The sequence below is a fragment of the Anopheles moucheti genome, chromosome 2 (assembly GCF_943734755.1).
Source record: "Anopheles moucheti chromosome 2, idAnoMoucSN_F20_07, whole genome shotgun sequence".
NCBI classification, from domain to species: domain Eukaryota; kingdom Metazoa; phylum Arthropoda; class Insecta; order Diptera; family Culicidae; genus Anopheles; species Anopheles moucheti.
The window spans coordinates 99,012,850-99,036,732 of record NC_069140.1 but is presented as its reverse complement, the minus strand read 5'-3'; the positions used below and the strand labels follow the sequence as shown (position 1 = coordinate 99,036,732).

The following is a 23,883-nucleotide window of genomic DNA, read 5'->3' as shown; positions in this document are numbered from 1 at the left end:
GAGCGCACGGCCAACCGATCGAAAGCGCCTTACATTTCGAAATCTGTACCGGTGCCGATGCATGCGAGATGTTGCTACCGCCTGTGCCACCACCATTTGCATTCCCGGGGGGAGGGTTGCTGCTTTTGGGTGAATGGCCGACCGTGCGCTGGTGATGAAATAATACCCGAAAGCCCACCTCGCGATGCTGCGGTACACCTCACCATCGGTGGAGGAGGGATAGGTTTTTCGTAGCATCATGCATTCGCCTCGATTCGCCGATCGGTGGTTACGTGTGTGGGGCCTAGTTTTGGTGGGGTGACCAGATAGAGGAGCGCCCGAAAACCCGATTGCGTCAAGTCGTGCGACAGTTTGACGTTCACTGAACTTTGGGTGGTGTGGCCCTGGCCACCAGGTAAAAGGGAGGGTGAGAAGGGAGAGAGAGAGAGAAAAAAAAACACCCCGATGCTCGTACGGAGTTCATAGACCCGCGTGATGTGCCTCGAAAAAACGCTGATCGGTATCGGTAAACGGTAGTGTGATGTAAGAGTTATTGTTGAACTCTGGCGGTGTTCGTCTGTCTCTGGGGGTGAGTTGCAACTGGACGTAGGCTATCCATCGAGATTATCTACGGAGAGGGATTAGCTGCGATAAGTACGCATCTTGCGGTTCTTTTCATCGAGGTCTTGAGGACTTTTGGGGGAGTTTTATCACGTTGAGTATATTTATATTTTGTCCAATAACTTAAATACGTGAACTCTTCACTATAATGACTTGACAGCAATGTGGACTACGGAGAAAACTTGCCTTTCCACTACCGCAACAGGTGCTTGGCAGCCCAGTAGAACATGATCATAATCGCCAGATAGCCGATCGAACGTTCGCCGCCATTTTTCAGCACGCCATTGATCCATTTCTCGTAGTACGCAACGTCCACGTACACGCCCGGCACGTTCGGTTTGGCGCACCCATCGCCGAAGCTTACAATGCCGGCTACACGCCCTCCAGCACACAGCAGCGCACCACCCGAATCCCCTTGGCAGGCGTCCCGACCTGGCGCTTCCGCACACAGCATACCCTTGGTGAGCTGCTGGTCGAATACGGCGTTACACGACCCAAAGTCACTGACAGCCACGTTGATGCGCTGCAGGTTGGGACTCATCGTCGTCGAACGTTCGTCGGTAACGCCCCACCCGGCCAGACTGCACCGGTCACCCAGCACTGGCGTCTTCTGGATGCGTTTGCCCGGGAAAAACGTATCCGACTTGCGGAACTCCGACACAACCCGTACGATCGCCAGATCGTTGGAGAAGATGGCCGAATCATACTTCGGATGGACGGTGATCGAAGCAACGCGACGCACCTGACGCGTTGGACTTCCCATGTGCTGCAGGATGTAAATGTCGTCACCCATCACTTGATACTGCGAAAAGCGAAGCGAGCATTAGTATTTGCAGTGAGGGATCTAAACGTCGACGGCTCGGTACCTGTGTGGCAGAATGAACGACACCTCGCACATCCGTAACGCAATGGGCAGCGGTCAGCACGTGGCTCATCGTGATAAGCGTTCCGCCACATACGTGGGCCGAATTCTGAACCTGCTGCAGCGACACCATGGCCGGGAACTCGCCGGCCGTTGCCAGCGCACCACCGATGATGCGTGGAAACCACAACACCTTCCCCATCGGATCGTAATGGGCATGCTGGTAGTGCGGGATCGGATTCCATTGCGGTGCGACCGTTGCCAGCGGTGGTAAGCTGGTATTGCTGGGCAGGGTGTGATTTAGCTGGAGAGACACATTAAAGGGCTGCGGTACGGTTAAGTTCGATTGACCGAAAGCAACCGGAACTATCAGCAAAACTGCAAAGGAGAATGTGGACGGATTAGTGCGATACGGGCACGTCTCGTAGGTAAACACAGACTCACCTCCAGCACAGAGCAACACCGCCAAATGACAGCTTACCGTTGGGAAATGCATGGCCGGTCCGTTTCTGTTTCTAGCACTTGCAAGCGCACTGATGCACACTGGCAATCGGTTTGGTTTGAGAAGTTTTTGCAACCACCGGCAAAGCACCGGCCGGTTAGCCATATCTTTCGATACTGTGTGATAAGTAAATGCTGCCGGTTTAAGATACCAAACACGATAACAGTCGGTTGCATGCCGAGAGTAAGGTTAATGTGCCCGGTAAGCAACGGGTGAGAAAGGGTAGCTTAAAGGTGTATTAGCGGTTCGTTACACTTTGATGAAAGCGCCGGAAGTTATGCAATCTCCGTGTCGCTAAACGAGGCGATGTTTCTTGGGTGAGTGCGCCTGGTGGTATGCAAAGTGATGCTTTTCATCACTAAATAAATGTCGATAGTGATCGATATGTATAAAATAATATTAAATAAATAAAATTCACTATATTTGCACAGCATCTGAATTGAGTTTATTTAAAAATTGTGTAAGTGAAGAATTATTGCTTACATGTTTTATCAGTGTTGAGGTTTTTTAAATAATCCAAATTCTTAGAATTCATAGTTTATTCTTCAAATAAACAATGCATTATTACCGCGACTACAACGGCTCGAGCAAGAACAATCCCGCTCTTAACGACTATTGATTTTATCGCCAAGAATAGCAAACAATACCCAGCGAATCAATCAAAACGGCTTTCCACAATTTTCCATCGCTCACAACATGGGTGGCTGTGTATGTTGGTGTAGAGTATGGTGAATTATGATTTGTTTGTTTCTATCCATTTTTCCCTACTGGTCCCGCAATCGAACGGTGTTAAAATTCATCATCAGTCATCAAAAAACGCTGTTGCTGCCGTTGTCGATTTAGGGTTTTATCCGGCTGTCCGGCAAATAAAAAGGATTTTTAATTTAGCTACAAAACAATGGCACGGGCCCGGCAAACGGGCAGAAGCACAAACGGAACCAAAAGTCAACAATAAACAGCTCGCATAGGCCCTGCCTCTTGTTGCTTCGGCCGAGTGTAGTAATCATCCAATTTTTCCATGGATACCACCACCATAAGGGCAATAAAGCAAACGGGTTCGGTCGGTGGAAGCCGGGCGGGGACCAGCATAAATTTTCCACCCATGCTGAAGAAGCCGTTTTGCGGTGGGGATGGTACCCTAAACAAACGGTAAACCCGCGAACCCGTAAAGCTTCACCAACAACCACCCCCCCAGGAGTGGGGGTTATTTTTAGTGTATTTGAACAATTTTGCAATCATGGCGGTTAAAGGCTCGAAAGTCGAAAATCGCCTATCGTTTAGCGGACCCCGGATTGGGCTCTGTGTGTGTGTTTGTGTCTTTTTGGCTAACTCTCCCCCTTCGGTGTGTTTACACAACTTATGGATAATCCTATCAACGCTGTCCCCAGCGTAGGCCGGAGCTGCTTTTCCAAAAGCCATCAGTCGTCGTCATCAATCTTTCGAAATACCCAAACCCCCGATACCCGTGTGCACATGCACATGGCCGGATCCTTAAAGGAAAAATCAAATTGAAACGTAAAACCGGACCGAAGGTACTGATCGACTGAGCGATTCGGATGGGGTGAAACGGTTGGTGCCCATTTGTCCTTCGCTGGGGTGCAACATTGTTGACCCCTTTTTGCGGTACGTTTGCTTTGCTGAGACTGTGACGTGATGATGTGCTGTGCCGCGGACGTTTGGCTGAAATCGGATACACTTCCCTCGGTCCAGCTCGGTCCATCTGGTCAGCAGGTCCTGCTGGGGGTTCGGTGTGTTTGCTTCGTGGTTAAACAGAGCGCTGGGCATGATCCGACCAGGCAGCGAAGTGTACGCGTGTGTTGCATGATTGATATGCCTCGGAAATGGGATCGAATACTTTAGTCCAAACCCTTCTTTTTCTGTTTGGTCGGTTGGTGTGTGTAAAGCTTGTCCGAGAAAGTGATGATTTTAAGTGTACAAAACAGCTGCTGCTCACTTTTCTACAGTGACAGTCACAAGAAGTCCATTTTGTATTGATTGTTTTTTACATTTACCGATTAGAAATAGACTTTAACTGTAAAAAAAACTTCTACAAACATTTGGAAGACTTTCAATAAATGCTTTTAGACTGATAATAATTAATTAATAAATAAATTAATAAATAAATAATAAATAATAATATATAATAAGTAATAAATAAAAAATAAGTAAGTAATAAAAAATGTGAATAATAATATTAAAAAGGTTTTTAATGACCATTGCTAGTTGAGTTTGGGTGTTCAACTGTAGGACACTGTTCAATTGTATGACAAATAACTACGATTATAGTTTGTGGTTGTTCGGTATGCAACAACTACATGGTCGTCGTTGTAAGGAAGGAAGGCGAAAGTTCCTGGCCGGGTGTTCCTGTGAGTCTCCTGGCAGGGTACACACAGGCCACACAGCTGAACCTAGATTGTGCATCTGGATGTTTGCCGCCGGTAGAGGAAAGGTCCTTTCCCTACTCTCCTGCTCGAAAAAATAAAGAAAAACCAGAAGGGAAAAAGTCAAACCAATAAAAAACAAGAATCGTAAGCAATTTCCTTTCCCAGAAGCCCGAAACCAGTTTGCTTAGGACTAGCCATAAAACCTTTCCGGTAGGACAGCCACACACTTTAAGCCCAGCCTACCTTAAAGGTGAAAGTTACCGATGACGCACATACAAACGCACCGTGGCAGGGTTTTTGTGGTGGAAAATCTTCAAGGTGTCGCATACACGGGTGTATGCGGGAATTCAGATTAAAGCATGAGCGACGGTGGACGGTGTTGAAGATACTGCGCGTTTGGCATTTCCCATCGGACCCGGCATTAAACAACTGTTTCCAGAAGCGTATGAAAAATGATGCTCAACGAAGCATATTTTATCTGCGTCGGATCTAGCACCGGGATTCCATTTTCGGGATTGGGGCGTGATTTTTGGCTTTAAAACACTTTAAAAATAGAATGGATGGTCGATAAGGAGTGGCAGATGACTGTTACTGGACTGCTGTACAAACTAGAATAACTGGACGCTGCTCTCAGACGGATCCTTCACGACGGCTCAATATTATGGTTGCGTGAAAATTCCCAATACGGAATGGTTTCTGCAGCCGAGAAAACAAATGCACATCTTAATGTGGTCGGCACAAAATAGCAAAAAAAAAAAGCCGTACCGGAAACTGCTAATGATAAGTTTAATTTCCTCATTGCGAATTCAGTTTGAGATTATTTATTTATGAGCGACTTCGGCACCGTGGGGACCGTGAAAGCGTGAAAGCGAAGAAACCTCCCGCTGGCCCACCGTCGAGAGCCTCGGAAAGGAAAGTCACATTTTGGTCGGACAGCACGGGGTCCCTGGACGGTGCAATTATGAATTCGAAGACCGGAAGAAGCGGCGAGAATCGCCAGGAAATGAAAAGATCAGAAGAATCTTCTCCCTCACTACGGCGAGGCTGGTCACTACCGCACCCAGTGCTGGGGAAGTTTCCACCTCCCCGGTTCCTTTCCGAGGACTATTGTGGAAAGTTTTTTTTTTGTTTTCGTTCGTATCCATCCGCCAACATCTCTTTTCCTCCTGGGGGAATGTATTTCAAATGGTGGTCCTTTGCCCATTACGCTCCGAACCGTTTGAGGTTTCACTTTACCGTCTTGTTTGGACTTTTAGCCGACAGGTTGGAATGATTTCCCGAGTTTGCCTCAAATTTTCCACACCATCTTTGCGAGGTTTTCTTTTCCGTACTTCACTCCCTGCCGTGAGGTTTGCGTGGGGCCTCATTAAAAATTTTCAACAAATACTGAGCGAAAATGAAATTGAATCAACCGATAAATGAGGTTTTGATGATAGGACGCATTTTACCTTTATATTGTGTGGAAGCGAGATGTTTTGCGACTTACTTTTTTTTTCGTTTTAATTTCCAAGAAAGCGTCAACACCAACACTGACTTCCTTTACCCGGTGGGAAACCGTGCTGTTTCTTTGATCCTGACGGTCAGGCGTTGCGAAAATGAACTTTCCCCAGTCTCTCCAGACTCTATCGGCGACCGATACAGTTGGGTGTGGCAAGTAATGGTGGTTTTTGCTTCTTAATTACACATCATTAATGGGACTTTTCATCAACTTTGCAGCAGGTGATGTACATGTACGGGTACGTTTAATCTTGATGGTTCCAGGTTCCAGGCTTTGTTTGGTGCTGGTTTGATGTTTGAGCGTTAGATTTTTGTAGATTATTGCTGAAGTCATTAGACCCTCCAACAGGAGTAGTAATCTACAAGATCTAGACTCTTCTATATCTAAATTTCAGTTATAGTCAAATGAAGCTAAACATCCATATCCCTGTAGTGTCGCGTGGAAATAATCCATGAAGCACTCACTTTCTAGTTGACGCACACCGACATTTTTTTCCATCGCCGTCAACACCCCATGGCAGCAAATTGAACAACTAATTTGTTTAATGTTCCCAACCCTCTATTTGTCTTAATCCGGCGGCACTCTTTTATAATCAGTTAGTCACTAATGGCAAATGTCCTACAAAGGTGTAGGGTGGACATTTTGTTGCGTGGATTTACCCAAACCGCCTAACTAATGCTGTAATATTTAATTATGCAAGGATATTAGATCGCTGCAACGGTTGGTTCCTGTCCCGCCACAGGAAGCGTAGCATTATTGAAAGTGTGCAGCGCTCAACCGTCCTTTCATCGCATAAATGTTTAATTTGGCTGAAAAAAAGCGCTTGACAGCTGTCACTTTAACTTCACTTTAGTGCGCGAACGAGAGTTGACAGATTGAAGCGTAGTAGGCGCTTTTCCCGCTTCGCCAGCGTGGTAGTAGCGGAAGACTCTTCGGGGCATTATTTATCGGTTGACAACCGGTTTACGCAACGCTGTGGCATAAAGCCAACCCCTTTTTTTGCTGTTCGCAAAAGCCGTTGTAGGGATCCAAAAGGTCGGCCTGAATTACAATGAAAAAAAAAGCGACCCAAAAGAAGCGGAAAAGAATTAGATGAAATGGGAATCATGTCAGCAGTGATTTGCATAACTCAACAATCGTCCACCGACCACCGATTCGTTTTCCTGCTGCACTCCACATCCACAAATGCCGGGTAAAAGCGGGATCAAGAAATTAAAGTCGATTCATGTAACCCCGGTTCACGCTCGGGGCCAAAACCAACAGCCACCCGGCCACCCGGCACACGTAACGACAGTCGGTGAATTTAAATAAGTCCTTGCTGCAACCCGACAGCAGGTTGCCGGATTTGTTTTGCGTTGCAAAAATGCAAAGAAGATTCACCCTTGGACGTACTTTGTCCGACACCGTTCCGGGCGCTTTCCGTGAACGAATGAATATCATACCCCGGGTACCCGGGATGGAATTGGAAACACACAGATCCTTGCTCGGCGCACTGTGCAATCTTCCCGCGGGCGCAACACCAACAACAGGTAGGAATGGGACACACCGTTCCGATGGAAACTTTTACCGCCCGGGATAGAACGGTTTGGTGGCGGTGTGAGGGGGTGAGTGAAAAATCAACAAGAGGGAAAGATGCCCGGCCTGGGGGGAAGAAATTGGCCCAACATGTCAGAAATGTAAATTCTCCACCGAACCGCAAAAGGCTGGACGCTGCCCGGGACTGGGCCACCCCGCATTCATTTTGGATGGGTTGAATTCCTTTCCTGCTCAGATAAAATCTGCACGAATCGAGTGAATGATGATCGCTCTTGTTCCGGTTGAAAGGCAGCAGTTATACAATGCGCCGTGGAGAACACTGTGGGTGCAGATCCGGGTGTCCGGGAGATGTGAAGCAGATAGCGGAGCAAGGAGCTGAAATCAAAATTATGATTGATGATATTTCGCTTTCTTTTTGAATTGAAGGGCTTAAAAGGGTGAAATAGTAAGGTGTGCGCTAGGGGAACTGTCGAACTGTGTGTGTGTTCGCTAGCAGAGTGATGAAGGATACAGACCTGGACGAGTGTGAGATATAGATGAGAAAACGACATCTCTGTACAGTGATGGTCATTATATTAATTTAGCTAAAATAATAATAATTGAAATATTCCTATCCTTCGCTATCAAAGGAGGCAGTTTGAACTTTTTAAGTAAAGATTGCAAGTGGAAGTAAAACATGCACAGGTAGATGTGGAATCCATCCAACATTTGAGCTTTCGCGAATGACGTATTGCTTTGTAAAAGTGGGAATTGAATGAGTTGTGGAATATAATCGATTTTAGCTTGCAAAAGCTCGATAAATGAAGAAAGATTCCATCCATACCTGGAAATAATCCACTTTGAGGTAAAAATAATTTTAAAAATGTCCTTCCTCTTGTTACTAGCTTAATTGTTAATTGTTGCCTGTTAATTTAGCTTAGTTCAGAATCAATTGCATTACAAAAAAAAAGTCAGAAATGGAAATGGATTAACATTTACCTTTAAACATCCCAATTCAATTTGATTAGAATTCAGGACTGGGTTCTTCTTGGTTCCCTGTATCTCTCGGTTGTCATTAAACTTCCCAAGAACCGTATATCTCTCTCCTCCAAATATAATGCGAACAACTTCTAAAGATATTGCCCTCCAGCTTACAATGTAAGAGAACCATATTCTTATGACCATCACTGTACCTGTCTTCCAACCATGCGCCGACCAGCAGTGTGCGTCAGATAACACGTTAAGGGTGCTCGCCAGCTTTTCTTCTGGTCATTTCCAACCGGGTCGGGATGTTCATCTGTGCCCGGCGATATGCCCGATTATTCAACCCCAAACCCCATTTTTGAAAACCGTATCAATGGAATGGAAAAACTGGACATGACATGAAAGGTATTTACTTTAGCTTCCAGCAAGACATTTTCCCCCTTCATTTTCTTCACTTCAAACTTAACCCTTGTTTGCTTTGCTGTAAAGCCATGCTCACAAAACTACACCGGTTCGACCGTTGGCCAGAATCTTGGCCAGGGTTGCTGGTCAAGCCGAATGGTTTTTTTTGCTGCAGGGTGTGCGCCTGATGAGGAAAATATCTTTTTCCATTTGTCAAAAAATAAATAGATACCGAAATTGAAAGAAATGGTAACGAGCACCCATTCGTGGATGGGAATTGGAAAGGGAAGCAGGCAGGATCACGGTCCCGGAACGCCTGCTAGGAAAGGGTTTTCCGAACCGGGGGGGTTTTGAGCATAAGGGATTTGCACGCAGTTTCTGTGTAATGGGGCCGATGTTTCGGAAAAATGGATGGCTCCCAGGCAAGCGTGTGAGTTTTTGTTTGAGCGAACGAAAATTGAGCCATTGATCATCGAACGATGGGGTGGGGAGGGACCAACGTGATGAGAGCGACTTAGGGTGTATAAAAAGTGCGTGATGAAAAACTTCCAAGACTCCCACAAACAAAACAATGTGCCCGAAAAGCTTCACGGTAAAAGTATGGCGCAAAACCATCGAAATATCCTTAAGCTAAACATTAATCAGCGGTGGGAGAAATTTTGTGTTTAAAAATTTGTTTCACAAAAAGAAGAAACACACGAAGAAAAGGGTGTACACAAAGCTCCGGTCCGGTTGCGTGCAAAAGGGTGTAATATAGCCACCAGATATTGCTGTTTAGAAGTTGCATACATTAGCAAGATGTTTTTGATTACAATGGATTAAGATGGTTATGGACTCGTAACGAGAATTTGCCTGTGGGGATATAGGGCGTGCAGGAGCGGGTTGTATTAAAAAGGCGAGGATTTTGCCATCACAAAGTTCATGCTGCAGAAATATTAATAAAAATCAGTCCCGAAACCTTAAGGGAATTGCGAGAAAAGCAAGGTTCGGAAAGTAATAAACTTTCCTCTTTGGATGAGCATTATTACCACAGTAATCAATTTCCCTAGCAAAATAAGACAAACTGCTTGGAAGTAACAAGAAATTCTTCTCAATGCTACACAGTACACCGAATCGCCCTTAACCGGTTGGAACCGGCAGCTCTTAAACAACTTCTCGTTACAATGAAGCCCCGGTTTTGCGATTGGGGATGAGCTTATGCCTAAAGTTGTTTAATAGAACAGCACCAACAGCAATCGGACACCTTTCGGCAAGCCATAACAAGACGCACATTAGCAGACAACGCCGAGATGCGGTGTACCGATAATGCGCGATAGCAGGTCGATTGTCTTTCGTCAATCATTAGCTTCGTTTCGGTGGTTGAGGTTAAACGGTGCCGGTTTCAACCCCTTTTTCCACTAAGCGAAGAAAAAAAAAAAACACCCCCCCTGTTTGTCCACAACCCCATCCACAGAATCCCCAGCTTATCGGGGATGTGTGCTTCAATGTCGAAATAGGAAGAGAATATCATCCGAAACTTAAAATTGCTTCCATTTTCCTCCTGAGGGACGACAGTGAGGGGGGAGCGATTTAAGCGTTTTCCTTATCACGATTCAACAAAACCATCGTTTGGGATGAGCCCAACACAAGCCTTTGTTGTGTAGTATCAGATAACACAAGGCTTTGGCTCAAAAATGCCAGCCAACAAAAAAAAACTCCGTATCCGATTTCCTTTTCACACTTACACACCCAAACCCCAATAACCATCGATGGTAAAAACCGGTTTAACATTCATGGAAAAGTGCGGTAACATGGGGGAGAATGTTTAGAAAAACCTCCGCCGGATCAGCATTGCAGGTGTAACACGCACGGACGCACGCACAAAAGGGTAACCATTTTTGTCGCAACAGTCACACACACACACACACACACACACACACCGCTCGATTCGCCCTCTGGGGCAAGATCTATTCCATCGTATTTTAAACCGGTCGGAACAAATTGATCTCACCACCTGTTTGGAAAACTTTACGCGAAACCAACTCCTTGTCCTTATCTGCCCGCCACGCAGCTCAGCAACCTCCCGCTCACACAAACGCGACGAAGAAAATGCGAAATGGCGAAAACGGCGAAAATCAGTGTGTGCTGGGTTATCTCTAAAGCAGGGTTATCAACAGTGAGGAACCAAAAAAAAAAACGAAGTAAAGTAAACGAACAGTCGAGAGCTTGCCATCTACTCCGTCTCGTGGTCGAAGTTTTAATTAAATATTTAACGCCTGCTTTCCATTGGGCGCCATGCGCCAGAGCGGAAATTGTGCATCACACTTCACGCTTTGTCGTGCGCCTCCCTGTTGGTAAGGCTCTGCTTCATTCAATCCCTCCCGGGACACAATTATCAGGGCGTGTAAGCAACGAAGGATGGCAAGAAGATCCACCACCACCACAAGGTGAACCCGTTTTTCTTCCGCAATGAGTCGAAATTTTCCGCCTCCCATCTCGGGCAGGTATTTCGTGGAAGAAAAAGCTCGATTTAAACTTTTGCCCGCGCTTTCCGGTTCTGTCGAAGTCGTAGGGAAAAGTCAAACAAAACCGCGCTCGGTCGGGGACACACGGAAAGCATCGCTAAACCTCACACAGATTCCTTTCTTCGCCCGGTCAATCCGGGCACTCGCTATCATCATCATAATCATACTAAGAAGAAGCGGATGAGTGTTCGACTGAAAAGAAAAAATCCCTTCCACGAGGCTCAAAGTTAAAGACACTCTTTTTTCGTGTGCATACTTTTTATAAAGACGTGGTGTGGAGCAAAACAAAAAAAAAGAGCCGCTTAATTAGCCGAATCGACAGTCGAGCAGGAAACGGTAACTTTCAGTTATTTCAGGTGTGATGTGCTGCCGTTGCGACCGTCGAACCCTCCGGCCATCCGTTGCGTTATCCCACTGCGATTCGTTTTCCCGGCACTTCCCGGCTACAGCCCACGGGCAGGATGATGTTCTTCTAACTTTTCCACTTTCCCTGCCACATGCCCAGCAGAGAGCGGGCGGTGGGCGGACCTCATCGAATCGAAGAGTTGCTTAGCTTACGCTGTCGATGGTACGGTCGCCGCAGGATGTACGATGATGGGTTCAACCCTTCCGAACGAGACGGAAAAGTTGTTCGATAAGCCTCGGGAATGCTGTCGGAAAAATTCTTGCCACACTCTCCACGTTGCAGGGCTGTGTGTGCGTTCCGAGGGCTTTAATTAGGTTCACATTTTGAAGGAGTTCCGGAAGCAACTTGGAAGATGGACGAGTTTCAAGGAGAAAGAGGAATTTTAGTTGGGAGAAAAATTAAACATTTATTAATCAGGTACTGATTTTTATTAGCTACTATTTTATCACTACCACTACTTATTAGACTATTAGATGCTTCAACTACTTAACGCTATTAACTTGGTCGACTTGAATTTTTATTTTAACTGGAAAGATTAATTCTACTTCTAGTTTATTCTGAATTTTAAAGAATAACCTTTTCAGCTTTTAATCCACTTTTATAAAGGAAGTATTCCAAATAGTAATATAGTAATGCTTGGTAGTTTTGAAGAAATCATTAGAACCCTGTCCACTATTATTTCATCCCGAACGTCTGTTAGCCTTCCCAGGTGAGATTGTCCGGTGTTATTCTTATGACATGAAAAACCAAGTGGAACAAAGCTATTAGAAATTCAGAGTCTCAGAATGGCGAGGTCATCGTATAGCACGTACAACTTACGTAATTGAATCTTTTCTTTCTTTTGCAGAGTTTTTTTGTATCTTTGAACAGAGTTCATGTCCGAGGGGTTTCATTACCCATTCACCAGTGAAATGTTTATCATAAATAAAATGTCTCTAAATTGACACACATTTTTCCTTTATTGCAAAACTCACTCGATTTATATTTGTTTCGGACGTGCTCGGACATGAAAGCTGGCGAGTTTTCCACTAAATCTTAGCCGATCTGTTTGTGATTTGTGCCCATATCGATTTCCTATCCGATAGTACGATTAATCCCATCGTCATCCACTGCAGAGGACGCCAGTTTACTTCTGTGACAAGGGATTAAATTTATGACAACAGAAATGGTGTCGCTAATGCCGGGAGCCATGGATCGTCTAACGTGTCTTCAAACGAGCAGCGTGTCTTTGGGTTTGTTTTTGCTACTATTTGAATTTCCCAATGGTCCTGAGACCCCCCCCCACTACTCCAATTTCCACGAAAACATCAAATTGTTCCAGTTTGTTTTTTGGGCGTATCTTCCAATTTCATGGTTCGATTTGGTGGAAAAGAAACCACGTACACCAGGGCCACCAGTGCCGTAGCAGCGTCAAAAGAATGCCATAACCATTCATCTTTGCCTCATAATTAAGTACATTCCCAATTTTTCACATATACGGAACGATAAATCCATCCATTATCGGTGATTTACCGCACACCGTGGCCATCGTCGTTGTGCGAGGGTTGCCCACCGCAGCGGAGATGCCGTTTGGTGACATCAATGACTTTTTCCGTTTGGTGCGCTCGACTACTGGCTAAGAACATTATCATAATCGTGGCAACGATGCTGCTCAAAAGTTGTAAAGAATTTGGGGGGGGGAAAAAGTCGGATGGTGGAAAACTCGATCCGCAACGTAACCGCCAGTACGGATGACCGTTTGTGTCCTGCCAAGGTTGTTTGTTTTTTTTCTTCTGTGTGTGTCACCACGGCTGTCCCTATTTCCATGCGTGTGACTGGCATACTGGCAGCGTCGCAGTAAAGCGTTCCTAATTGGTATCGGTTTTGGAGTAGAAGCGTGCCATTAAACTCCGCGAGAGATTGTTGAGAAATGTCCAAAGGGAAAGGAAACACGTCCACGGCCACGATGACGCAATGGAGAGACAGCAAGAGTGTGAGTGGAAGCAGGAAGGCTACATATAGCATTTTCCCTGCATGACCTGCCTGGCTGAAGGGAACCGAGAGCAAGGAGGGGGGGGGGGGGGGGGAGTTGGGAGGAAAGGTGGAACTAATCATAATATATTATGTTTGTTGGAGACATTTTCTTTGTTTCAGCTTCTCGATTTTCTTCACCGAAGGAGGCTTTGCTTTCCAGTGTTGCCAGCACTGGCTGTGGCAGTAGCCTGCTTCGATTGGCTTCGTTTACGAAGCGTGGAGCGGCCGGGTGGATGGGAGAGACCAGAAAGAAAGGGGGGGGGGGGGGGTGATCCAATATTTTCCACCAGCCCAAGTATGACAATACGGCTTCCGGAATTGAATTAGTTCCATATGAAAGTTGTACGATATTCGGAAGGGGATAAAGATTTATCGTGCGGTCGTAACACCGTTCGTCGTCGGACCAACATGGTGCACCAGTGGACATCAACGAGAACGGTAATGTTTGCGCATTAGATTTTTTTTTTGCTGCTTCTGTTGGTTCTCTGCTCTCGTAGAAGTCGTATGTGATTTTTGGTTCTATTTCCAGGCCAGAAGTGTGCTTGTCGCAAGCTTGGCGTGAGTCATGCTCGGGGGGCAAGAATTCGTAGTACCAATATTCAACGGTTGGACGTGACGCGTTCTGGAAACTTCTGCCTAATGAGAGCGCTTTATTAGTGGGCTATGTGTGCTCCGTGCGCCCCGTCACAGCATGCAGATTGGACAGGGGTCGTCATGTTTCGGGGAAGACTGGGTTATGGGACCGAAAGTACTGGCACGTACGCAGCGTTTCGTCAGCGTTCCGTAGCCGAGGGAAAAAACGGTTCCGAACTGGCACGATTTTAGGACGTACGCGTACCAAATCTTGCCGCTGTCGAACGTGTGCCGAAACGTTCCGGCTGGAGTTTGGAGCGGCAATAGTTTGCAATTTCCTCCAAACCTCCCTGGGTCCCTGGGTTACTCGGGGTTCCCTGTTTCGGCCTCGATTAGCAGCATTGGCGCACTATTGCGTCCCGGCCGTAACCAGTGTCCCGGACATAAAACAAAGTCACAGCGCATAAACCTCTCCCGCCACCGCGTACGGCCGACGACGGGGTTGGCCAGTTTGAACTGGGAACGAGGGGGAAAAAATCCAATTACGAGACTAGAATTCCGCTCTAGGTTTTTCTGCTTCCTTGCTGGCCCAAAAATTCGTTACAATGTACAGTGCAACCAGCAAATCGGGAACACCGTGGCCGAAAAGGGGGATTCGTGGCCGGGCGAATGAAGTGAGGCCCATAAAAGAGTCAACCGATTTCAATCACGCAGAGGGCCGCCACCGTAATCGCTCTCATTAGAATGAAGCAGGGGAAACAAAAAAAACAAAAAAAACCTGGAACCGGCGATTCCTGAACGCTGTTCGACACCGGATTCTTCGTACACGGGCACAAAACATGCTCGCAATGGAAATGGCCAAATTATGCGCTGGCGAAGTTTTTATGCGCTCTGCCCGGAGCATTTGGAGCATTTTTCCTGGAGCCGCCTGGAGGACGCTTTTCCGACAGCTTGCTCATCAAACGAACCGTGGCGCAGTTTTTTGGTGGGGGGAGGGGCCCGGTATATTGCCACGGTAACGTTGGCCGTCAGATGTGCTGCATCGTGTGGAAGGGTGATGAACATTTTTCAAATTAACCCAACAAACAACGAACGAGCGCACGAGCGCAACCAGGGTCCAGAGTTGTCCAGTTGTCCCAATCGGGATTTCTCGTTGAAATCACTAAACCACATCCACAGGGTAAGAGGTATCGTCGTGTATCAATCTCGTCACGAAGCCGGACCCGGGGTGGTTGTAAACGACTGTCCGTGGCTGGTCGGTCGGGCCAGCAGGAATGCTCCGGACGACGCAACAATTATCGTAAAAAGTAATATCCGTACCGAAAATGTGCTACACAGACACATATTCCCGCGCTCGACGTGGAAGAGGGCAGGTCAGGTGTAGGTTGGTTGGTGTGCAATTTCTGGATAGCTCCGGTGCAATTGGATCCATCACATCCCATCCCATCCATCCAATTCGCGCAAACAGACGGCGTCGGTTAAATGTTGTGTAACGAAATGACTCATTAAGTCAAACTGTGCACGCACAACACCGTGGTTCCCCGGTCCTGTTTTGTGGGGAGGAAAAGCGAAAAAGATGGCCCCGCTCTGTCAGGTAGTGGCAGCCCACGGGGAATACAGCCGGTGTGACTGGAAGGTGTACGGTACGTGTGACACTAAACGGTGCAAAGGTGTGAGTAGTTTTGTTTCAATTAGTGTAACGATCAGGAGCGGGTGGAGGCCCATGGTGCGGCACCCAAAAAAGCGGTTCAATTAAATCGAATGATTCAAATCGACCAAAATCGCTCCGGAAGGTACAATTAATTGTAAAAGCAATTGCTGCTTCACTGCTACGTGTGCGAAGCGAATTGCCAATTTGAATGTTTTTTTTTTGTGAATTTTAATGAGCGATATAGGAGAACATTATTTTAGAATTCGCTGTGTCTAACATTATGCTGCACACTGTAGACAATGAGCAAACGGTACTGTAACCGTAAAGAGGCGTCTGCTTCCGTCATTTCATCGTAATGTCGTGTCAGATGTGTTTCCTAGCAACCGGCGCCGGTTCCAGTTGTCCTTCCAGCTGTCCCCGAAGATGCTTCATCATCGTTCGACCAGTCCATGGGGTCGTCGGTAAAGAATTTCCGGTGACCTGTTCTCCCAACCGGTCATGCTGCTCGCCATCTTCACAGTCATCAACTCCTGCGGCACATCTCAGTGCACAAGAAGACCGGTCGCTAGGCAACACAGCCAACTGGATTGCAATGCAAGCTATATGCTGCTGCTTCCCTAGCTATTACTATCATGAAAGCAAAGCGCAGTGATGATTTTATGACCGTTGACGAGTTTTTCGCTTTTAATTTGCCATTGCAGATGAAAACGGCACTGCAAGGATCTTTTAGTTACGCAAAAATATAACTGCATGTGGAGTTTGTTGAAGTTGGAGGACTTCTGGTTGATTTACAGTGAGAGATCTCCAAAAGGTTCAATTTGTTACGGACATCCTGCCGAGTGTCTCTTTAATGTTACCCATACAAACCGGTCTGATGACATAATATGAATTTAAGCTAAACAATCTTCGCCCGGTTCGGTTTGTTGCGTAAGCATTCTACCCGGCAACCTAACCTTCACCATACCCATCTCGCCGATCGAGATGCCCGGGGAGTGCGAGGTTTGTTCAGTTACACCGTACCGGGGAAACTTTTGCCTTACCTTACCTAACGTTCCAAGCGATCCCAAAAGTTCTGAAAGTCGTTGTGATAAATATTCATATCAGCACCACCGGCAACGAAACACCCCGAACTCTTGTGCACCGGCGAGCATCAAAACTTGGACAACTCTGCTCTGTAGTGTAGTGAAAGTTCCCGTCCCGAAAGATGGCCCCGGACCGCCGTTTGCCGGTGCCGTTTGACGTGAAAAGATTTTAGTCCACTCCGGCACAACGGCAGTAGCACGGGAGATAGAACGCGTACCGAAAGGTTATCGGGAGACAGTTTCGGTCTTTGCCGGTATTGTTATTCAATTAGAACTGGAAATTAAGTCATTTCACACACACACATACGTAGTATCTTACAGGGGGGGAAAGGGAAGAGCTGGATCTGAAAACGTCCGTGATGATGGTGGATCGTTTCGACGACTTCACGGCATAACTCATCACCGTCATGCAGTCAATCAGGAAGTCTATTGATATTCCGGACAATGTGCCGGTTCTGACAACCTTGAGAAATCGGTTCCGGTGTAGAGAGACCGGATTTTCTTACGTATAGTCACATTCCGGACGCTAACCCTTCGGCTTACTGGAATCATTCGATGTTGGACGTGTTTTTCGTGAACTCTTCGTGGTGGTAGAAGTAAGTAAAATAAGTTGTTTTTAATATAATCCCAAATGAAACGGCAGATATATTTCTGATGCGGAAGTATTAAATTGTTCGCAAGGCTTTCCTGTCTGAAATTGATTTAGCACGGGGGTACTTGGGAAATGTGTAGAAATTCCAAGAATTACTTCCAACAATGAAATGAAACATATTCACCAAATCAACAATCGACACAAAAGCCTTCTCACGCACTGTATACTGTGCGCGGTTCAATTGCGCCACTCGTACTGATTCCTACACAAAGCCTCTCGCACGCTGATGATGTTGTTGTTGTGAAGGGTGGGCAAATGTCAAAAAACACATTTTTCACGGAAAGTTTGTCGGATTTTCATTCAAAGGAAATATCCGGAAAACTCACCCCCCCCCCCCTTCTCACACCAAAAATTTCCACGTTACAACATGCCGTCCATGAGGCGTCCTTGCTTTTGCAAAACAGACGCAGAAGACGTTCCAGGGCTCCGGAGGTGGTGGTGGTGTAGCCGTACCACCGGGCTTTGTATTTTTCATTGTAAATATATTAAAGACAGAAATTTATAACCCAGTCCGTTTTCCAGTCGAATGTTATTGAATTTTCCTTTCACGTCACTTCCGGTTTCGGTTTCCCGTGCCGTGTCGGATTAGTATTAATTTTCCCAGCTCCACTCGCACAATACGCGAGTTACCGTGCTGTGTAGCATTCCTTTCGCCCCAAAGCAGGCCTTGTTTTGCGCAAATGATGAAGCGCAGGAAATAGAGCGTTATGAAGTGGTGGCCGGTACGTAGTAAGCCATGGTGAGCGGGCTACAACCAGGCAGAAGGTGGTGAGTTTGGTGTATTGATGTTTTCATTTGTGTAGTATTATTGATGAATGGCAATGAGTGTTTTGATTAAATTTCCACCCTTCCCCGGTCACCGGTTGCAACCCCTCCCCCCTCCGGGGAAAATGCAGTTAGTGATGAGATTTTTTTCCTCCCACTGTTACAGGGTTCGTTGCTAGACAGAAAAAAACTGTAACATCGTCCAGCAGTGAAGGTAGTAGTGGTAGTAGTGCCATTTTCTATTGCGCTGCGAAGAGGAAAGCGTATAAAATCCAATTATGACCCAATTCCAACCTCATCAGCATGTAAATTGACCTCGCCCGGGTACGCTTGTACCGATGGTACCGGAAACGCCCGCCCGGAACATGGGTCAGCAGGCCTGGCATGGTCAGTCAGAAGTGGTAATTAAATTTTCAAAACCACTTCAAAACTCGATCCGAATTAAATCGGACAGCAGGCGGGTGTTCGGGATCGGTGAGCGGGCGGAAAACTAGTTTTTGGGGTTAAAACAGTCCTATTCAGGCGTATGAAAATGCTGGACGTAAGATTTGTTTTTTCTTTTGGCGTCCATCGTCCTTCGGCTTGTGCTCAGTAATTTAGGAGTAGCGACGATCTTCTCGGAACTTTATGCCCACGATGGTACTCTTTGCAATATTTTTCGTGGGACATTCCACAAAGAGACTCCCCTTGGTAACGCCGTGATTTCCGTAACACTTTGCCGGATTCCGAATCCGGGTTGTGGATTCTGCGTATCCCGAAATGGAATGGCTCGAAACGCGAGGATTCTTTTCCATTTCCGGGTGTGTTTTTTTTTTTCGTTTTCTCTCGGTCCTGTTGAATGAGAAACGCCTGATGGAACCACTTCCCTTTTGCTCTTTCTGCAACATTTTTCCATGGCAGTAGACTTTTGTGTTTTTGGGGCCAAAGTGCTTTTATTTGGTGATGCGTTCCTATTTTTTATTCGAGCGTGTTGTTATTGTCGCCATCATAGGACGACACATCTAGGGAGGAGTTGTAAGGATTCCAGCAACAAAAAAAAAGATGTAATACAAAAAGCTGCACATTAAGTTGGATTGATATGACATTTTCTGGAAGACCTTTTATGTACCGAACACAACAACAGTGTCGATGGTTTGCTCGCATTACAGTGAGGTTGTCTGTCGCAGTTTGCCGGATCTGCTGGTTAACAGCCACTGCCAATGGGGAAGCAAAAGAAAGCAAAGTATCCAATGTCCGTCAATCTATTGGTTGTATAGAAAAATGCCACTTATTCTCCCCCCGCCCCAAGCTCAAGCCTTGGTGTTTTCCGAGATGTGTCCGCCTCGATTCTCCTGATTGACATGAATAAAATACATTAAACCAAACCGTACGACGCAGTAGACCGGTGGTGACTCCCGGTGTCACTTCGCTGGCAGGAGCCGGAAACGCGGCGGAAAAATTTCCTACAGGACACTCTTGTAGAATTTTGTAGCACAAAACACGGGCTTGTGGGGCAAAACTGCGACACCAGAGCAACCGTTACAGCAGAGTATTGTCCGGTGGCACCAAAAGTGGAGATGAATGTTTAATTTCCGCCCGTGCTGGCTGGCAGTGACCAACGAAACGGAGAGCAGATTGTGATCAGATGAGGACCCCCGGTTCTGATGTCACTCATGCTGCGTGTTTGCTTTTCGAGCTGTCCGGTGGCCACCGCGAGACATGCGGTTCTTTTGGTGATAGGGTTTTGGTGCCATAGGAGCAGTGCCATTCCCACTCTGTTCTGATTAAATAAGTGACATCTAAATTATTAGTACCCGTAGGTTTGGAAAGGGGGACAACTTCTTTTTATTTGTCCCTTCGGGGCGTTGGTCGCCCAGCTTTTGTGTGTGGCCACTGACAAGTGCTTCGAGTGTCGTTTTATCGAGAAAAACGGTACCCGCTTGTCAGACCAGGATTCCTGCGTTTCCTTCCCGCTTTTGATGATTGAGGGTGATTTCTTTGTGGCCAACGACGGCATTGCAAAGGAATACGCACCGTAATGCTGAAGGGCAGGCGTCCGCGTGTCGTCCGGAAATGAACGCCATTTTTGTGCCACGACACACAGTCCCGGACAAAACCCGCAAAAAGGCGCACTTCTTTGGAACTGAATCGAAAACAGCAAATGGGATCACTTCTCCTTTCCGGTAACATTCCGGCCGCATTCAACGTATGATTCCGGTGCACGCACGACAAGCAGCAAACCAAAATAAAAAAGGGTAAATTGTCAAGGAACCACACCGAACTCACCGTGTCCGATGTGACATAATGTGTCCGCGGTCTATTGTTGAGAAGGGTCAAGCGGAATGTGTGCGCCTTTTTAAAAGCGGGACCCTTGTTCTACTAATAATAGCATTCGTCTAATGGTGGTTTATGATAATGCGTAATGGTTGTTTCATACTTGGGTAGAATTTTAATCTTAAATCTTGCTTCTTTTTTTCATTTTGGCAGAAAGTGGTAACGCTTTTGAAAGAAATTGGGGTTATTTTTTGCGGGAGATCGAAGGAGGCGTGCGAAGGACCGTTTACTATGATTGACATTAGTTGTAGTTGACAGCGAGGGAGGCTTTGTTGTTCGAATGTGTCACATTTTTTGTTTGGTTTTATGACGATTTCTGTGAATTCTATTCGTAGAGATGAGATTCCATTTTTGTGGCAAAACCTCATGAGATTTTGGAGTGCAATTTCTGGTCTCGCTAGACTAACCCATAGATAAAGAGGAATTTAAAGCTTAAAAGGTTTAATTCTCTATGAAGTATAGGTTTTTTTGCAAACTACTTCGATTGAAACCCCACTGTCGGACAGATTGGAAGTCTCGACCATACCTTAAGTGTCGCACGAAATAAATGTTCACCAATATTTGTTTCGTTTCTGCTCAAGCAGTCCGTTAATATGTTGAAGGGATTTGAATAAATTTGTACGCAATTTTCAACGTATATGGAACACAAGGGTTGGTTAGTAATTACCATAAACCGGCCGAGGACAAGTGTCCCGTCGGTATCGACATCATGCCATCCCTCAAAAGCCTCCCCTCACACTACAGAAGCTGTCAATGTCAAGGAGGACTCCATCCTTGGGGGGTGCCCAAAAAAGGGGGAGAGCCCCAGCGAACAATGGTAGTGGTGCGCGGACATGCAGCACAGCTTGTGAAGAACACGTGTCACTGGAGTTGCACAAGCCAAACGTCTGTAGTTGATGAACTCGACACCACCATTTACGGGGGAAGCGTTTTGTGGCGCGTACACCTACACGCGGTACGGTACCGGTACCGGTACGGGGGCACCCCTAAAAGCCGCATCGTTTTGCGGTCAGGTCGTGGCCGCGTGATGGAATCTTTCAGCGCTTTCGGTATCGATATGTATCGTGCGTTTTTGTCCAGATTAATCTTCGCGAGCGTACAGAATGGCGAACGCGTCGTTCAATTTGCATAAAATTATCGACTCCCAATCGGGGCTGGGTATGTACGTGGTAACCATCGAATCTGATCAATCTCGCTCGCGACGGTGTGGTGCCCTTGACAGTGGAACACCGTAGAATCGCGCTACATGTGTTGTTTGTTTATTCGGTTTAGCAATTGTGTGTTTTGCTTTTTTTTTTGTTCTTTATCTTTTGCCACATTTGCCCTCTGCTCAATTTGCAAGGGCAGTGTCGTGTGGCGCCAATGAAATGCACGCCCCACCGCGAGCTCATTTAGTTCTGGACAGTTTGGGGGTTGACATTGGTTGGTTGGCTGTGTGCTGCTCCGGTGTTGCCCGGTCCACCGTTGGACAAGTGTTGGACAACTTCAGCCGGGGAGGTGGACAATGTGACCTATTCACCACCAACCCCTGAGAACGCAACCCTTCAATGTGCTCGGTTCTCGGTTACGAAAGACTCATTTGCATCTGTACACAGTTTACCGGCGGAGTAGGAGCGTCACACGCACAAACAACGCGTCATCTTTCGCGCACCGTAACCTGTTGACGTTGAATCATCGTTGCGGACCCGGAGCGGATTATCAAACTGGCCAATCATTCTTCTAGCTCCATCCTGGAACGTCCTGAATGCGATGCGGCGTGTGAAGTAGTGAAGTTGTCACGGCGAATTCATCTCCCAGCGGCAGACGAGCCCCGGGGCATGACCTTCAGCCGATGTAGCCGAGCAGTAGCTGCTGGCCGGCGATGATGGAGACGATGCTGATGCGGGGACAAATATTAGCCATCGGGTACTTCGGCAGACGGTTTGTCAATAACACTCCGATGGGATAAACAAACAATTCATCACAAACCATATTTGCATTCCTAGACAACTCCTCATTCTCTCTCTCACCCGCAGAGGACCATAAGGCTGTTTGTCGATACATCTCACCGGAGTGTCCCGAACATCTGCAGCCGAGCTTGAGCGTTTTAAATGAAGTGGTTAACAATGTAAAATTGTCTGTCTCCGAGGATGGCGGCAGAGGGCACTTGAATTATGCGTACCTTAAACGTCTGATGAGCACATGTTGGCAGTGTCAGTCAGGAATAGTGATTTGAGTAGGAGCTCTTAATGGCAAAAGCGAACAAAACAAAAATTGGCAATATCGAAGCGAGTGCGAAATTAAGTTGCTGCACTTGGAAAGCGTGAAATGTCCATAGAAATCTTCTCATCCTCTGGTCCGGGTATGTTTACAGGCAATCGAAGAAAACGAGCCCAGCACATGGCAAACAGACGCTCACCTCAACACCCCAAAACCCGCTGGCCGGCACTTCGTAAAAAAGGTGTGTCCGACTCTCCTCCAAAATGAAGTGGTGAAGTTGACCGAAAGGGAACACCTGTCCGGGTGGGGGTGATAAAGCCTTTGGGGTGGCGTCCTCATCGTGTGCTTGTTTACATTTTCGCTAACGAACTGCAACGCGTTAATTTTTGCTCTCTGCCACCTTTCCGTACCCTATCCTTCCCGTGTCCGAATGCGATGTCGTGTGTGCGATGAGTAATGGCACTTGATTGAAATTCAAACTTACTTTTCCATTACACCGGGGTTACCGTGGTGACGAGTACGACCGCGTCGTGTTGTACGGTCTCGCCACAAAAACATGCGCCACACCAGCGACACGCCTGAGATTTGCATTCGAGTATTAATTATTTATCGTATTTAATTACCGGGGCAAAGAAGCCGCCGCATTGATGAAGATGCCACCCTGCCACCCTACAGAGGGTGGGGTTCAGGGTGTGTCCGTACGTGACATAAGGCTGGTGGTGGATAAAAATAGTGATTTTGCCGTGGTGTGGCCACACTCATTCGTGGTGATGCATTTCCGTTCCGGGTGCTACAATACAATCGGACCACATTGTTGAATGGCAATGTGGGGGGAATTATTAACAGGGCCGGACCTGCATTCGGGGGCCATCTGCATTCGGAATAATCACAACGCTGCGGTCGTTTGCGGGAGACACAAAAACAATCGGCACCTTGTGTTGTGGTTTGTGCTGGGGTGTGGCATACTTAAAACAGAGA

The 23,883-nt window shown here is 46.7% G+C and overlaps 1 protein-coding gene across 1 annotated transcript; it reads right to left on the bottom strand.

Annotated features, from left to right (window-relative positions):
- Window positions 1-793: 793 nt before the first annotated feature.
- On the bottom strand, window positions 794-1,958 carry LOC128300579 (trypsin alpha-like). Its single transcript, XM_053036698.1, has 3 exons — window positions 1,907-1,958; window positions 1,467-1,840; window positions 794-1,402 (listed from the first exon to the last, which is right to left on the bottom strand). Exons 1-3 carry the CDS (start codon window positions 1,956-1,958, stop codon window positions 794-796), a joined length of 1,035 nt encoding a protein of 344 aa, XP_052892658.1.
- Window positions 1,959-23,883: the final 21,925 nt, after the last annotated feature.